The 18,284-nt window shown below is 42.5% G+C and overlaps 1 protein-coding gene across 2 annotated transcripts; it reads right to left on the reverse strand.

The window, feature by feature from the left end:
• Positions 1-4: 4 nt before the first annotated feature.
• Positions 5-17,340, reverse strand: ric8b (RIC8 guanine nucleotide exchange factor B). Of its 2 annotated transcripts, none has more exons than XM_047388790.1 (9): positions 17,154-17,340; positions 16,022-16,069; positions 15,297-15,926; positions 10,416-10,510; positions 7,370-7,538; positions 6,093-6,188; positions 5,864-6,008; positions 5,385-5,742; positions 5-2,755 (listed from the first exon to the last, which is right to left on the reverse strand). In XM_047388790.1, exons 1-8 carry the CDS (start codon positions 17,235-17,237, stop codon positions 5,594-5,596), a joined length of 1,416 nt encoding a protein of 471 aa, XP_047244746.1. In that variant the 5' UTR covers positions 17,238-17,340; the 3' UTR covers positions 5-2,755; positions 5,385-5,593. The 2 variants fall into 2 exon arrangements, with proteins under 2 accessions (XP_047244746.1, XP_047244755.1); XM_047388799.1 differs by having other exon boundaries at positions 7,388-7,538; positions 17,154-17,339.
• Between the last annotated feature and the right edge of the window lie 944 nt (positions 17,341-18,284).

Genomic DNA, 18,284 nt, shown 5'->3' on the forward strand with positions numbered 1-18,284 from the left:
ACAGTCGGGTTTTGTTCTTCACTTTATTAACCTTTCAGTGGAAAAGCCTCACACAATAAAGTAGTGCTGCCTACGGTACACAAAAAAAGTGCAAAAAGAACAAATAAAATATTCTCCCCACGTTCATGCAATTTTTAAAAAGTATCCCAGGATGATTGTGTAGGAAAATAACAGCATAACTTAAAGCAAAGCAGTTTCAATACAAAACATACAAAAACATAATGGTAAGAAAATATAACAAATCGGACTAGGCTTCAAAGCATCGCAGTTACAGTAAAATTGTGAGGAACTGAACCTGTTACTGTACCAACCAACAGCTTTAGGCTTACACTTGCACAAGAGCATATACATTTATATAAAAATGAACGTTTTTCAAAGGGGACAAAAATAACATTTGATTTAATCACCGTGCAGATTTGGCAAAAGCAATTTGATTAAAAACAATCATTGCAGTTTAAACATTTCATCAAAAGTCCACAATAAGTGTGCTTTCCTAAATTTAGCAACTACATATTAAACCACGTTCACTTTAAACTGCTTAAAAAGCAAATGTATGTTAGCTAACGAGCCCTGAATTTAAAAAGTTTCCTTGGTGGCAAACTGGTGTGCAACATTCATGGTGGAAAGGTTGTGACTGAGCTGTCTGATTTCACAATAATCCTCAGTTCTGCATGGGTGGTGAGACTTCAAACCAAGGGAGTGGTTAACTGTCCAGTGTTTAATTATGGTTCCACCTAACCGACTAACAACCTACCAGAACATAAAGAATGTGAGGAACCAAACAAGCAGAGACAAAAGGAATGATTTTAACATATAAAACCTGGCACCTGTTTTCACAATAAAACAAAACTAAAAAACCAGCAAAAAATATGATTTTTGTTTCATAACTTAAGGAGGCAACAGTTAACCATAAAGGCCTCAAATGAATTCTGAGTGACTGACAGCCTGTAGCTACTTAATAACAGCAACAGCCTTCAGGGCTCCAGACCAATTCACCCCTTACTTCCATTTCACACACATGTACAAAAACCACCTTCAATCTTATAATTAAAATTTATGGTAGATTAATTTGTGAAAACCTTTTATTGAACCCTTTTTTCATTCTTTGTGGACCAGGTGACATGACAGACTATGACCCCTGATCAACCTCAATCAAAATCCCAATTTCCTTACAGAGGGTTATGAGTAGAATATAGAAAACCAGTTGAAGCTGTTGTCTGTCATGGTGGATACGTTTTGACACATGATCGACCAAAACTACAAAGGTATGAACTGCAAAAGGGACAAAATTAACCGCACTCGCTTTCAGGGGCTATTGTCAAATAGCCCCATCACTTTAGACATATTTCATTGATTTTGTATTTGCACCAAAGTAGGCACCCATACAACATATAAGGTGCCTTACAAAAGTAATCATACCCCCCTTGAGTGTCTCCATATTTTGTCATATTACAAGCACAAATGGTGTATTTTATAATAGACCAACACAAAGTAGTGCATTATTGTGAAGTTAAAGGTAAATTGTGAAGTAAAGGATACCTCTAAATAAAGCTGAGTGCAAACAATTGCCTGCAGAAGTCACCTAATTATTAAACAGTCAATCTGTGTGCATTTTAAACTCAGGGGGAATACAGATGTCTCCTGAAATTATAAATACTGAGTTTATTTAATATTGGTGAAAAACTAACTATGCATGTACTTCCCCGTCCCCAAAGTGGTGGCAGTATCTTGCTGTAGTGATGCTTTTCTTCAGCAGGGACAGGGAAGCTGGTCAGAGTTGATGGGCAAACGTGTTTGGGGCTCTACAACACATGGGGCAGACGTTCCCCTTCCAGCGCAACATCAACCCTAAACATACAGCCAGAGCTACAATGGAATGGTTTAAATCAAAGTACATTTGTGTGTTAGAATGGCCCAGTCAAAGTTCAGACCTAAACCTGTTTAAGAATCTGTGGCAAGAGCTGAAAATGAATGTTTATAGATGCTGTCCACCCAATCTGACTGAGCTTGAGCTATTTTATAAAGACGTTCAGTCTCTAGATGTGCAAAGCTGGTAAATATATACCCCAAAAGACTTGTAGCTGTAACTGCTGCAAAGGTGGTTCTAGAATGTATTGACCCGTGGACTGAACCCAAATGCACAATGCACTTTTAAGATTTTAAATCCCATCTATCTTTATGTCTATCACATAAACTACATTTAAGTTTGTGGTTGTAACCTGACAAAAAGCAAACTTCAAGGGGTATGAATACTTTTGCAAGACACTTTAGCAATTAATAATTCTGCAAGAAGCAGAAGAACTATGCCTGACAGACTTATAAAGTTATATTTCTTGTTTTCCATCATTAACATGCCAAATAATCTGCCTGTGGTTCGGTATTTTACAGTTAAACTCATCACAGTAATCTGGGTGTTCCAGATTATTCTACAACAAAGTACTTCTTCTCTTAACACACCAAGTGGAACCCCCTGATGACAATCTGGACTTCACGGGTTAAAAAGTAACGTTGGAGTCCAGGATAGTTTTATATATCTGTCAGTCAGGTACATGTAAAATGTGTAAGTGCAGCATGTCACAGTTTAGTTTCACTGATAATCTTAAAGAGGACCCAGCTCTGGAAACCGTGGCCTAGACGTGAAGTGCACTAGTCAGAGTCTGTATCAGAGTTTTCTTCAGGTCGACCAATGAGAGTCTCTTCGAGTGGCGCCAACGTTCCGTCTGGCCTGACGCCCATTGGCCTGATCACGTTCTGCCTGTGGAGAAGAAGAGACATGAAGAATCAGACGAAGAGTGCTAACGCAGGACTGAAAAATCTAAATGCTCAAAACTCTGCTCGGGCTTCTTTGTATCTCTGGACAGACTTAACTAGGGCCTTGAATTTGATCTTATTCATACGCAAACTGGAGGACCCTCATACAAACCCCCTCTCCTGACCCGTTCATGGACAATCAGGCCTGTCTGGCCATCCTCTCCCCCTCTCCCTTCCTGTGGCAGTTTAATTACAGGATCAGTGCTCAAACTAATCTCCTCAAAGCCAACACTAACCCTTTATCCTAATCCAATTATACCTGCACTGTGTGTGTCACTGCTTCCTCCAAGATGATCCATCTGGGAATTATTAACAGCTTAAAATAGGATCCTTAAGCATTAATTTGACAGATTCAAACACAAAAGACAGATTCCTGAAAGCAAAAGTGATTTAGTGTGGGAAATACATGAGAATGGGGTTAATCCAACATTTAACACTGTAATTTCTAATTAGAAAAAAATATATATATCATCTCTCCTTCTCAGGAGTGATAGAGGAGTGAGGGTCTGGCAGGTGTGAAGGGGTTGGGATGTATGGCCTAATTAGAGGACCAGTAGCGCAGCCAGTAGAGCACATTCTTGGAGGCCGCTGAGCGATCTCCTTAGCACCTAAACTGACGGAAGCACCTCTCTCTTTACCTGGAAAGAGAAGAAAGACGACGCAGCCTTAGAGGAGGAATCTTCTTATTCTGGGTGCACGTGTCTCATTATGGCTCAACGGCCAACAATGATGAGGTCGGCTCTCTTATGTCTCCGTTTTTATTCAGCTCTTCCTCTTTATCCACGTTCCACCCAAATTGGTTTGTCTAGTTTGCACCTGTGTGTCAGTTTTCTTCACGTCTGGCCAGCGAGTGGCTCCGCGAGCACGACTCAGGACTTGAGGTATAAAAAAAAACTTCAATGAGGAACATAAAGGAAGCAAAGCCAACAAGTCGACTGCGTTTGCCAATTAGGTGATAATTAATGTGGAGGTAAAGATGCTGCAACAACGCGTAGGCCAGCTCCCATTTACTCCCACTGAATGTGACGGCTGCCACTCAGAGGCTAATTAAAGACTCGTGTAGAAGAGGGAGATTCTTGTCATGATGAACTGGTTGGCAGGGAGAAAGCTCACAGTCATCTTTTAGCAGGTAACATTAGCCTCTGCTCGCTAATGAAAAGGTCAACACAAATGCAGAAAGTTGTTCAAAACAGAATTAGTCGAACAGCCGAGTAGTGAAACATCATTCAGCCCTTCTGAGATGTTTCTCCTTTGTGTCAAAATGTTCTTCTGAATTTTAGCAGTCGGTTTAAATATGGTTTCCACAGCGGCTAAATCTTACATTGAAGGACTTTTTTTCAAAGTTTACTCATCAACTATAGGGCATCGAGCAAATTGTATTCTGCTGTGACCATCTAGAAAGGTTGGGCAAACTGATTCAGGAGTAGAAGACTTGAGGCCAAACTTACAGCCATTTTCACTTGTAATTAAGCTTGTTTTGGCATAAAGTTTTGACCACTCCATCCATATGATTTATAGAGGTGCACTCAGAAATAGATTGGTGAACTGCGCTGGTGTAGATTCTCAATCATCAAGGACGTGACAAACCTAGGTGCTTGAGAAGAAGCCAATTTGACTTCTCTTGTTTCACCTCTCATCTGAAACACTTCTGAGAGGTGAAAGGTCAGTAAGTAAGAGAAGAAGCCCTGTTGCCTTCTACTCAAATCTCAGAATCCTATCTTTTTCCAATCCATGAACATGTCATCCTGAACCCTGGACGATGTTACAAAGTAAAGGCTCAAACTTTGCTATTTTCAGCTCTAATAATTTAAATCAGAAAGAGCACAGGCATGCAGGAAGCTATTTGAAAGGAAGGTGTACTTTGTGTGACATGATGAGAAATGTCCAAGGTCCATTCAGGTTGTGAGAGGGCAAGAGAGAGCAAGAGTTTTAACAGATAACAAGAAGGCTGAACATAAAAAGGTACAGAAAAGTTTTAGCCTATTTGGGTGGAAAAGTAGATTTTGAACAGTGGTCCTCTATCTTCTTTTATAACTGTTACCAAATTTGCACAGATAAAGCAAGAGTTAAACGTGTAACAGTCATGGGAGGAGAAAGGAAAATGTACAATCCGATTCCCTAAACAACTAATTACAATAACAAGTTCACCATGAAAAGTTGAGAATGACCGAACCTTTAATTTGCGCACCTTTATTCCAACAGGAGAGAAAAATCCCATGTTAAGAAATGATTCACTGGTACCAGATTTTACCAGTACTATGCATAGAAGCCGTTGACAAACGAGGCTGGATGAGGAGCCAAGTTTATTACGGGAGAACAGAATATGAAGGATAGTGAACAAGGTTAGAACATCTCCAAAGCTCACCATCGGTGAACAACAACCAAGGTTGGCATTTTGGGCTCACCGGGTCTCCATAACAACAATTTATTTTAGGGGCTTTGCCCACATTTTTAACAGGGGTGCTAATTATGCAGGGGCTTTATGTCTGTCATACTTTAAAACTGTACCTTTCTTGCCGTTAAAACAACACTTTTAGAAGTGCTATATGCCCCCTTTTGCTTTAGAATCTTACCTTGACAACTTGTCGAACATATTGGCCAGTTTCTCAGCTTCATACTCCTTCTGCTCCTCCGTCATCTCTTCAATAGGGTTTGGCATCGGCTCCTCCACATGACCAGTAATGGGGTTAATGCTAGAAATGGCAAAATTAAAGAGCCTAATGTACATCTGCAAAACTATTTTCTCACTAATGAACAAGTGGATACTGGCCTTCCGAGTAACTCACAAAGGCTTGGCAGACTTGTATTCCTCCGTGTCCGAGTCTTCATCCTCGGAGTACTGAGTCTCTCCTCTCCCTCCGGCCAGAAGCCCCCGAGCCACCAGGAGACCTGCTGCGTTTCCGTATCCCGTGTACTTCAAAAGATTGTCCACTGAAAGGCGACGTGACATAAAAGCTGATACATATTTCATAAACTGAAACCAGGCATAAATGTCACAGCTACACTCTCGCTGAGCCGCAGTGTCCAACGTGTCTCACCCATCTTCACTCACCACTCTCTTTGCAGAGGACAAACAGAAACTCTGCGGCCGTCTGCTTCACACCCATGTCCACATGTGTCATGAGGCGAACCAGCTTGTTTCTGATGGTGGTGCCCACTTCGGGCCTGATCTTCACATCCTTCAGTGGAGGAAGTACCTACAATGTAGAACAGTTTGTTATTATTGCCGAGCAATCCTCACTATATTTAGTTGTTTAGCACGGGTTGGTTTGCAGCATTACCTGAGTTTTGATAAATCTGCGGATCTCTCTGTGGCATCTGGATCCTTCAGTTAACAGGCTGAGTACTGGAGTCAAACCCTCTTTGTAGTTGGAGCCCTTTGTGGACAAGACAGCAAACTATTCACTGAGGACCACACAGATGATGTAAAGATTGAATGGTTAAAAGAAAAACTGGAAACGCATTAGCAAGTACTGTTCCATGAACTCTGTAACTAAACAAAGCTTTAATTTTCTTACTTATATACGACAAAACAAAAAGTGACAAAAACTATAACAGGATCGAATGCAACTTTGTTAACCAAGAAATTAATTAAATGTTTTTTACAATTAAAACCAGATTTTTTCATATAGTTTAATAATAAGACAAGATGTGTTTTCACTGCTAGTCACCCAAGGGTGATCCATAATACCAAAAAACATTAACTTTGTTAAACCGTGTAAGTTGGGTTAAACACTTCTTGGAATAATGTGCACAGATTTTGGCCCATTCCTCCTGACAGAACCAGTGTAACCAAATGAGGTTTGTCGACCACCTTGTTAACACAAGGATGGATTGAGATGTTGCTTCAACATCTCAACTTGATGTTCTTTCCTCGTGATGCTATTTATTTGGTAAAGCAAAACAGTCTGTTACAGCAAAACGCCCAACCAACATGATGCTGCCAAAGATCAGGTAACTGTAATAGTTTGGGTCACAGGGGGCTCCAGGTTGATCGATTCGTACCAAGCTGTTAACATTTCCTCCAGACCTACTTTCATTTTGTTCCTTTAGTCAAAACAAACCATTAGGTTCCCATGCTTCCTACTCAAGCTTCCATCGCAATGTACTTCTCTTGGCATTTAGGTATTTTGATGAATTAAAGAGAAAAATAAATTACCTCCTATTTCAACTGATTTTTGTTCTAACCCTTGATTGGGTCAGCTGACTCATAAATTATAACGAATTATGACGTATGCAGAACAAGATAACTCCTGCTGATAAATATTTAATGGACTCATATAAGCACATTAAACATTTTCTCGGAGCAGCACCATTAGCCTGAGAGACTCAAACTAAAAAGAAGCAGGATGGGTCTGCGATACAGACAGCCCTGCAGCTACTGGTGCTAACAGAACATAATGGACGTAACCAAACCATATTTATGAAGCAACTTTATTCAGCAAGTTGAAGACCTCAAAAGCATACTCCTGTGTGCAGGAATAGCCTCATTAAAGTGTTTTTCTTTGCAGGAGCTAATGATGAAACACTATAGCTAATATAGAATGTTAATATTTACCTCGACAAGGAACTTTACCTTGTCGATTCTCCTCTCCATGAAGTCCAGTAACACCTGAACTGCTTCCATGTTTTTCCCGCCGTACTCCTCCACGCCGCCCTGGACGGGCACATCGATTAACACATCCAGGCAGGATACGGGCAGGTTGTTAAGCAGGTTGACAGCGTGGCTAAAATGGGTCAACAAAAGCATTTTTTTATATGCAAAACATTTGAGATCAGTCAGTCAGTCAGTCATTTTCTACCGCTTATTCCATAGTGGGTCACGGGGGAGCTGGTGCCTATCTCCAGCAGTCTATGGGCGAAAGGCGGGGTACACCCTGGACAGGTCGCCAGCCCATCGCGGGGCAACACACAGACAACCACGCACACACTCACTCATACACCAACATTTGAGATCATAAAAGCAAAATCAGAAGCTTTAGAAAATTATGAAGTAAAAGGTTAAAAATAAGACTTTTTTGTTTTATTCGGTTTGGGTTGAGTTTGTCATGTTCTCAACTGCAATTGGCCCCTTTCTTACTGAATTAAGACCACCTCATCGACTCCAAGATCTCCAGGACTATTCAAACATCAGAGCATCAAAGCAAATTTGGACAACCTCCTTTATTTGTAAAGGCAAGCATGACCCTGCTGCAATATCAGTACTTGGCACATATGTGCCTGCTGCTTTCTGGCAATCCAGTCACAAAGATTACCACCACAGGTATCACTCCTGCACTAAGATTCCTCACAATCTGAAGAACTTCAATATTTATACGAGAGGTTTCTTCAGCTCCACCATATGTTTCAGCCTTGCTGTGAAGGAGAAAGAACAAGCAGTACTTTCATCAGCTTATCAGCAACATGAAGGGATACAGGTAAGTTTACGCACCCACAGTTTTTTCCTTAATCCCTTAACACGATGAAAGGGCTTCTCTTTAGCAACATGAAAAATAAAATTAGCAACTGCACCCTTAAAAACTCACAACTTCCCTGAGACTCCCAGCAAATTTGTACTCGTTGTCTTCCGCTTTATCCGGGACCGGGTGGCGGGGGCAGCAGACTCAGCAGAAACGCCCAGACGTCCCTCTCCCCAGACACCTCCTCCAGCTCCTCCGGGGGGAGCACAAGGCGTTCCCAGGCCAGCCGAGAGACGTAGTCCCTCCAGCGTGTCCTGGGCCGTCCCCTGGGCCTCCTCCCGGTGGGACGTGCCTGGAACACCTCCCGAGGAAGGCGTCCAGGAGGCATCCGGTATAGATGCCCGAGCCACCTCAACTGGCTCCTCTCAATGTGGAGGAGCAGCAGCTCTACTACGAGCCCCTCCTGGATGGCTGAGCTCCTCACCCTATCTCTAAGGGAGTGCCCGGCCACCCTACGGAGGAAGCTCATTTCAGCCGCTTGTATCCGGGATCTCGTTCTTTCGGTCGTGACCCAAAGTTGATGGCCATAGGTGAGGGTAGGAACGTAGACCGACCGGTTAATCGAGAGGTTCGCTTTTCGGCGCAACTCTCTCTTCACCATAACGGACCAGCACAGCGCCCCCATTACTGTGGCAGCCGCACCGATCCATCTGTCGATCTCCCGCTCCATTCTTCCATCACCCGTGAACAAGACCCCGAGATACTTAAACTCCTCAACTTGAGGCAGGAACTCCCCTCCAACCTGAAGAGGACAAGCCACCCTTTTCCGGTCGAGAACCATGGAGGAGCTGATTTTCATCCCTGCCACTTAACACTTGGCTGCGAACCGCCCCGGTGTGTGCTGTAAGTCTTGGCTAGAGGGGGCCAGCAGGACCACGTTATCTGCAAAAAGAAGAGACGAAATCCTCTGGTCCCCAAACCAGACCCCCTCCGGCCCTTGGCTGTGCCTAGAAATCCTGTCCATAAAAGTTATGAACAGGATCGGTGACAAAGGGGTTGGATGAGATCCGCCCTGAGTACCTCAAGTCTTTGGATGTTGTAGGGCTGTCATGGTTGACAAGCCTCTTCAACATTGCGTGGCGGACGGGGACAGTGCCTCTGGATTGGCAGACTGGGGTGGTGGTCCCCCTTCATAAGAAGGGTGACCGGAGGGTGTGTTCCAACTACAGGGGGATCACACTCCTCAGCCTCCCTGGTAAGGCCTACATCAGGGTATTGGAGAGGAGAGTCCAGCCGATACTCGAACCTCGGCTTCAGGAGGAGCAGTGTGGTTTTCGTCCCGGCCGTGGAACACTGGACCAGCTCTATACCCTCTACAGGGTACTCGAGGGTTCATGGGAGTTTGCCCAACCGGTCCACATGTGTTTTGTGGACTTGGAGAAAGCATTCGTCTGTGTCCCTCGTGATGCCCTGTTGGGGGTGCTCCAGGAGTATGGAATCGGTGGCCCTTTACTAGGGGCCATCCGGTCTCTGTACAAGCGGAGCAGGAGTTTGGTTTGCATTGCCGGCACTAAGTCGGACCTGTTCCCGGTGCGTGTTGGACTCCCAGCAAACATTTATGCAATTTGGAGATGTGACCTTTTCCATGAGGAACCCGGTGACTGTTTTCTATGTGCAGGGACCTTTACATGGCATTTATTTTCTTCTATTTAGTGGTTTCTTGGTGAGATCCTTTCTTGTTGCAACCAGAAGAGTGGTAGCATCCTATGCACATGGCAGCTGTGATACCAAGTTACAATAAATTAGAAAGCTAAAAAAGCCAGTTGGGGGATTTCCGGCCTACTGTGGAGGTTAAGAGATTTTAATTTTTCAATGAGCCCAATGTGGCCAGGTGCACGGGGGACAGACAACAGGGCTAAGCTCCCACTGCTTCTATCAGGCTCTTCCACACAACACCCAGGTCATATTGACACCACAACAATGAATCACCACAATCTCACCAAGGGGTTGATGAGATTGCATTATTCTCTTGAAGTTCATCAGAATTGTAGATGCACTTTCTCTGTTCCAACTGCTTCACTGGGAAATGTCTAAAACACACTCTAAACCAGAGAAGCACCATAGGACTAAGCTTTGATATGTTTTCATGTGTTTTTACAGGTTGTAAGAGCATGACATATAAAGAGCAGTGAAACAGGTTCCTACCTGTGTGCTTCTTCTGTTTTCTCCTCTGTCTCAGTTTTCAGCATCAACAGGTGACGCAAGATAGCAGCTAGGAGTCGGAACTGGTGGTGGTCCTCCTGTGAAAACCAAGCATTGATTACCGACTTCAAACAATAAAGGAAAAAATGGCGAATAAAATAACTGCAGGAACGTGAGTCTGGAGGTGAGAGGCCCTAGCAGCAGTAACAATAACAAATGAGAGCCTAGAAGAGTCACAGCAGCAGGTGAAAAGGAGGAAACTAACACTTTATTAACTTTGAGAAGAGCAGGAACAAATGCAATCCTGGGAACTATCTTTAATGCAGTTTGGACTTATGTTGGTAGAGGTTGCCCTTGTGGTTCATTGCCCCCTCTGTCCAAATTCAATTCAATTCAGTTTTATTTATATAGCGCCAATTCACAACACATGTTGTCTCAAGGCACTTCACAACAGTCAGGTACATACATTCCAATTAATCCTAACAATTGAACAGTGCAGTCAGAGTTAGTTATTTATTCAAATTGGATAAAAGGTTTTTCTGTCTAAGGAAACCCAGCAGATTGCATCCAGTCAGTGACTTGCAGCATGTAGAGACAGTGGACAGTCACTGGCGTTGACTTTGCAGCAATCTCTCATACTGAGCATGCATGTAGTGACAGTGGAGAGGAAAAACTCCCTTTTAACAGGAAGAAACCTCCAGCAGAACCAGGCTCAGTGTGAGCGGCCATCTGCCACAACCGACTGGGGGTTTGAGAGAACAGAGCAGAGACACAAAGAGAACAAAGAAGCACTGATCCAGGAGTACTTTCTATGGGAAGGAAAAGTAAATGTTAATGGATGTAGCTCCTTTAGTCGTTTCACCTAGAAAGAAAGAACAGATAAACTCTGAGCCAGTTTTCAAGGTTAGAGTCTGAAAGGACATAGTTAGTCACAGTAAAAGCTCAGTCAGTAGCTACAGGTCCTTCTCAAAATATTAGCATATTGTGATAAAGTTCATTATTTTCCATAATGTCATGATGAAAATTTAACATTCATATATTTTAGATTCATTGCACACTAACTGAAATATTTCAGGTCTTTTATTGTCTTAATATGGATGATTTTGGCATACAGCTCATGAAAACCCAAAATTCCTATCTCACAAAATTAGCATATCATTAAAATGGTCTCTAAATGAGCTATGAACCTAATCATCTGAATCAACGAGTTAACTCTAAACACCTGCAAAAGATTCCTGAGGCCTTTAAAACTCCCAGCCTGGTTCATCACTCAAAACCCCAATCATGGTTGCCGACCTGACTGCTGTCCAGAAGACCACTATTGACACCCTCAAGCAAGAGGGTAAGACACAGAAAGAAATTTCTGAACGAATAGGCTGTTCCCAGAGTGCTGTATCAAGGCACCTCAGTGGGAAGTCTGTGGGAAGGAAAAAGTGTGGCAGAAAACGCTGCACAACGAGAAGAGGTGACCGGACCCTGAGGAAGATTGTGGAGAAGGGCCGATTCCAGACCTTGGGGGACCTGCGGAAGCAGTGGACTGAGTCTGGAGTAGAAACATCCAGAGCCACCGTGCACAGGCATGTGCAGGAAATGGGCTACAGGTGCCGCATTCCCCAGACCTGGGCTACAGAGAAGCAGCACTGGACTGTTGCTCAGTGGTCCAAAGTACTTTTTTCGGATGAAAGCAAATTCTGCATGTCATTCGGAAATCAAGGTGCCAGAGTCTGGAGGAAGACTGGGGAGAAGGAAATGCCAAAATGCCAGAAGTCCAGTGTCAAGTACCCACAGTCAGTGATGGTCTGGGGTGCCGTGTCAGCTGCTGGTGTTGGTCCACTGTGTTTTATCAAGGGCAGGGTCAATGCAGCTAGCTATCAGGGGATTTTGGAGCATTCATGCTTCCATCTGCTGAAAAGCTTTATGGAGATGAAGATTTCACTTTTCAGCACGACCTGGCACCTGCTCACAGTGCCAAAACCACTGGTAAATGGTTTACTGACCATGGTATCACTGTGCTCAATAGGCCTGCCAACTCTCCTGACCTGAACCCCATAGAGAATCTGTGGGATATTGTGAAGAGAACGTTGAGAGACTCAAGACCCAACACTCTGGATGAGCTAAAGGCCGCTATCGAAGCATCCTGGGCCTCCATAAGACCTCAGCAGTGCCACAGGCTGATTGCCTCCATGCCACGCCGCATTGAAGCAGTCATTTCTGCAAAAGGATTCCCGACCAAGTATTGAGTGCATAACTGTACATGATTATTTGAAGGTTGACGTTTTTTGTATTAAAAACATTTTTCTTTTATTGGTCGGATGAAATATGCTAATTTTGTGAGATAAGAATTTTGGGTTTTCATGAGCTGTATGCCAAAATCATCCGTATTAAGACAATAAAAGACCTGAAATATTTCAGTTAGTGTGCAATGAATCTAAAATATATGAATGTTAAATTTTCATCATGACATTATGGAAAATAATGAACTTTATCACAATATGCTAATATTTTGAGAAGGACCTGTATATATATCACACAACAGAAAGAGGAGTGGGGAAAATGTTCATCAGACTGGTGTAGGCGCCAGGTAGATGGCTACAGAAAGTGTCTCACTAAAGTGATTTTAACCTATAGATGAAAGCTGGAAATTATGTTAGTGGATTAGACCTTACAGTCTGGGACACACTGGTACACACTAATTAGCTGATTATAAATGGGAAGAAAGAATGGCTTGTTGTTGCTGCAACTCAAACAGATGTTGGAGCTGTGTGGAATCTCTAACCAGACAACTTATTTTATCATTTCCAAACAGTTTAATCTTTGTTTGGTGATTTCAAAACTGACAAGCTTCCCAAACTCTATTATTAGGTGAGAATACACATTTTTGTTTATATTGTTGGGACCACAGCCATGGGTACCCTTAACAGACCGAAATAGTATTTAATAAATTATTAATGTATTAATATTAAATATTAAATAATATATTCATATTCATAATCACAACAATATCTTTTGTTTAAAACAATGTAAAATTTTGGGTGTTTGCCTGTAAAAAAAATAAACAAGAAAGCTTAAACATCGACATGTAAACGTTTCTTTTGAAATAACCAAATATTTGATGGGGTGTTCTTAAATCTAAATGACTATAACGCTTTTAAAACAATATCACTTACAAGTACTTAAGTATGTTAAGTACTTGTAAAATTACTTTTCTTTCCAAAATTCTGGAACAAATTGTTTACACCCAGCTTAAGGCTTTCCTGGATGAATCTAGAATTTTGGAAGTGTTCCAGTCTGGATTCAAAATGTACCACAGCACCGAATCTACTCTTTTAAGGGGTTTTAATGACATATTTTTAACGTTGCATTCTGGGAATTGTGTTTAACTTCTGCTTTTAGATTTAACAGCTGCTTCTGATACAGTGGACCATGACATCCTCATCTCCAGACTGAAGCAGTGGGTGGGCATCACTGATTCAGCTACGAAATGGTTTAGGTCCTACCTTTCTGATAGGAGTTTCAGTGTGATGATGGGTGATTTTACCTCTGGTTCTGCTGCCCTTCCCTTGGGGTACCTCAGGGCTCTATTCTTGGTCCTCTTCTGTTTTGCTTTATTTGTTGCCACTTGGTTCTATTTTTAGAAAGCATGGCGTACCATTTCATTTATATGTTGATGATTGTCAAGTTAACTTTCCTCTAAAAATGGCACTCAGCCTCTCCTGGACTGTCTTGATGACATTAAGGGATGGATGACACAGAATTTTTTCTGTTTTAATGAAAAAAAGACTGAGGTTATGATTTTCAAATCCAGTGGTCCTAGCTGTATCCCCACATTTGACTATTCCCCTTTGGCCCAATATGCAAAACCCAGTGTTAGTAATTTAGGGGTAAAAATTGACCCCAGCGTAAAATTTGACTGGTACATCAACGCTGTGGTTAAGTCTTCTTATTTTCAGTTGAGGCGCCTGTCAAAAATTAAATCCCTGCTTCCTAGACGCCACCTACAGACAGTGAAACCATGCTTTTATTACCTCACACCTGGATTACTATAACTTTCTTTTGATTGGAGTTAGCCAGGCCTCCCTCTCTCGTTTACAGCTGGTACAAAATGCTGCTGCTCGATTTTTAACTGGTACAAGTAAACAAGAGCACATAACTCCGATTCTGGCGTCCCTTCATTGGCTTCCCGTTCAGTTCCAGATCCATTTTAAAATTCTATTAACGGTCTTACTCCTTTTTCTATGTCTGAGCTGCTTCAACCCTATATGCCTTTGCGTGCTCTCAGATCATGTGATCAGATGCTTTTGGCATTCCTGAAGACACTTTATAAAACTAGAGGACACAGGGCCTTTGCAGTGTGGGTTTTTAAATTGTGGAATGAGCTGGCACTGAATGTCAGGCAGGCTCCTTCCCTTGCTGTTTTTAAAACTCGTTTAAAAACAAATTTGTTTCTCTTTGGCTTTTAACCCAGAGTGATCTAGCATCACTGTCTTAATGTTGTACTTTTTCAATGTATCAGGTGTATTTTCTTATAGTTTTATTCCTGTTCCGTCGTGTATTTTTGTACAGCACTTTGGTCAGTAGTGATGTTGTTTTTAAGTGCTTAAGAAATAAAGTGGTATGGTATAATACAGATTCTTTCTGGAAACAGAAAGAAGATGCAACAAGTGGTATCAAGAAGTTTACCTGAGTAATCTACCTTTTACCAAAGACTAATTCTTTCTCAGTAATTTCTAAAGCTAAAAAAGGGCCTCAGAAAAATATTTATTCTTGCCAATCGCCACAAAAGTGACACATTTTTAACAGTCCCCAGTGTGAAAAAACATAGTTTTTCATTTAGTTCTTAGCAAAGAAACCCAGATGTTGACCTTGTTAGCATAAAATACTCACCTCGTTCCGACTTTCTGAGAGTGTGAGGTTGAACAAGGCTTTAAGAGCTTCCATCGCTCGCTCGTTGTTCTCTGCAGGCAGGGGCAGATCCTGTGGTTCTGGTCGAGCGGCTTCATAGGTACCAACCCAGTGCACGTACAGAGTGTGCTCCAGGACCTCTGTCAGCAGTCTCACAGCCTGACAGTCTTTCCTCAGTACTCCTCTCACATCAGGTCGCAGGGCAGACAACAAGAAGAAGAGGCGCAGGATAAACAGGCCCACCTCATGTTGCCATGTGTGGGCGAAGCGCAAGCTGGCACAAAGGCTGCTAGCGAGCTGGATATCTACACAAACCTGCTGAGCTGCAGCACTGTTATACACAACGTTGCATAGGCACTTTAATGCCTCCACGACCACCCTCTTCTCCTCCTCAGACTGTAAACCATCCTGAGTGGTTTCCTGCTTATGCCAGTCCTCCTCTCCGGTACGCAGCATCGCCATCCCAGTCAAAACCAGCATGCCCTCCACGGTGGCTACAGGTCCCAGGACACGCTTGTCTCTGGACAGGATGCGAAGTGTTTCCAGACATGTCTTCTGACAGCTGGGCTGCACCTGTCTCCCAAGTACCGTCAACACACTCTGACAGAGTTTCTAAATTATAAGATGGACAGTGAGGAAGACTGTAATCACTGTACAAGAAACATTACATTATCTAATAACAACCTGCTCAGCTACGATGTACTCACAATCCGCAGGGCTTCTTCTTTTTGGTCAAACGTGAAGGTCTGAGTGTTCTGAAACAAAAAAGGTTTTCATTGAGCACGTTTCATATCTTTCCTACTTTCACTTCACTCAGTATGTGTTTTTCTTTCTAACAGGGAGTAGGCCACACCCAGCCCTTCTGTATCTGTCTGTGCTGCTGGAGGTTTCTTCTTGTTAGAAAGGATTGTATTTCCTCACAGTCACCCACTGCTGTGTGTATGCTCATGGTGGGATTTTATAGTTCACTTAATTTAACTGCAGTATACCATAAATGCTTCTGTGTTTGTCTCCATTTCTGTCCTGGTCAATTTTCCTCTTTTCTGTCTATCCAAAAGGCTGCTCCCAAGGTCCTGACCAAAACCAGGAAAATACATCATATCACTACATTCCTTAAATCCCCACTCTGGCTCTCCGATTATAAAAAGGTAGAATTTTGAATCATGTTGATGGGTTATAAACCACTATAAACCATCACTCATGTCATTCGAGTGTTCCCAGCACCAGAATAAAATACCAAAGTCAGCCTTTCATTTCTATGCTCTGGATCAAACTCCCTGAAAACCTAAGATGTGCAGAAACTGTTAGCTCCTTTAAATCAAGACTGAAAACATTACCGTTGACTGCAGCTTTCTCATGAAGGTTAAATATTACTTTACATGTTCATTTCTATCTAAACTTTTTGTTTAAATTGTCTTTTTAACTTTTTGTTCTCATGTGCTGCCTTAATTTGTACTATTATTGTTTTAAAGTATTGCGTGTTTTTAACCTCATTCTTTTTTCTCTGTTCTTTTGCTTTTGTTTTTATAAGCTGCATTGAACATAAACAGTAGTTGTACCAGAGATTTCCATTAGAAACATCAAGTGGCTAGTCTTGTCGGCAGGCAGCATATCGATTACAGCTATGTTATTAGTTTATTTCCCATTTTTCCTATCTTGTTTAATAGTTCCCAGACACGGTGTGGATTGAGTAAAGCTTTAAAGTCATTTGACAGACCGCACGTCACATTTCTTCAGAGCAAGCAACACAAGATGTGAAGCTAGCTCACCAGCTAGCTAACTAGCGTTAGCACCCAGTTTGTTTTGGTTGAATAAAATCTGACCAAACCCCTGACTTACCTCTTGACTGTAACGATGTAAAAGCCTCTCTGTGTCCTTTTCGTTTGCACTTTCAAGCTGGGAGAGGATGCCGTTGAGATCCATGACGTAGAGACCGTGTAAGACACGGCCAGCTAGTTCGGTTCGGACGTTCCCAGTGCTAGCTGTCAAGCTAAGTTGGTGTCAGAGAGCCTAGCTGCTGGAAGCAGGGAAACTCCCCTGACTGCCTCCATATACAGGTCCTTCTCAAAATATTAGCATATTGTGATAAAGTTCATTATTTTCCATAATGTCATGATGAAAATTTAACATTCATATATTTTAGATTCATTGCACACTAACAGAAATATTTCAGGTCTTTTATTGTCTTAATACGGATGATTTTGGCATACAGCTCATGAAAACCCAAAATTCCTATCTCACAAAATTAGCATATTTCATCCGACCAATAAAAGAAAAGTGTTTTTAATACAAAAAACGTTAACCTTCAAATAATCATGTACAGTTATGCACTCAATACTTGGTCGGGAATCCTTTTGCAGAAATGACTGCTTCAATGCGGCGTGGCATGGAGGCAATCAGCCTGTGGCACTGCTGAGGTCTTATGGAGGCCCAGGATGCTTCGACAGCGGCCTTTAGCTCATCCAGAGTGTTGGGTCTTGAGTCTCTCAACGTTCTCTTCACAATATCCCACAGATTCTCTATGGGGTTCAGGTCAGGAGAGTTGGCAGGCCTATTGAGCACAGTGATACCATGGTCAGTAAACCATTTACCAGTGGTTTTGGCACTGTGAACAGGTGCCAGGTCGTGCTGAAAAATGAAATCTTCATCTCCATAAAGCTTTTCAGCAGATGGAAGCATGAAGTGCTCCAAAATCTCCTGATAGCTTGCTGCATTGACCCTGCCCTTGATAAAACACAGTGGACCAACACCAGCAGCTGACACGGCACCCCAGACCATCACTGACTGTGGGTACTTGACACTGGACTTCTGGCATTTCCTTCTCCCCAGTCTTCCTCCAGACTCTGGCACCTTAATTTCCGAATGACATGCAGAATTTGCTTTCATCCGAAAAAAGTACTTTGGACCACTGAGCAACAGTCCAGTGCTGCTTCTCTGTAGCCCAGGTCAGGCGCTTCTGCTGCTGTTTCT

This window comes from Girardinichthys multiradiatus, chromosome 2, assembly GCF_021462225.1.
Source record: "Girardinichthys multiradiatus isolate DD_20200921_A chromosome 2, DD_fGirMul_XY1, whole genome shotgun sequence".
Taxonomy (NCBI): domain Eukaryota; kingdom Metazoa; phylum Chordata; class Actinopteri; order Cyprinodontiformes; family Goodeidae; genus Girardinichthys; species Girardinichthys multiradiatus.

Coding starts and splice junctions, on each gene's coding strand:
- ric8b (XM_047388790.1), bottom strand. CDS start 17,237: ATGGATCTCAACGGCATCCTCTCCCAGCTTGAAAGTGCAAACGAAAAG. Junction 16,070..17,153: donor TACATCGTTACAGTCAAGAG/GTAAGTCAGGGG, acceptor TTTTTGTTTCAG/AACACTCAGACCTTCACGTT. Junction 7,539..10,415: donor AAAACAGAAGAAGCACACAG/GTAGGAACCTGT, acceptor GACCCATTTTAG/CCACGCTGTCAACCTGCTTA.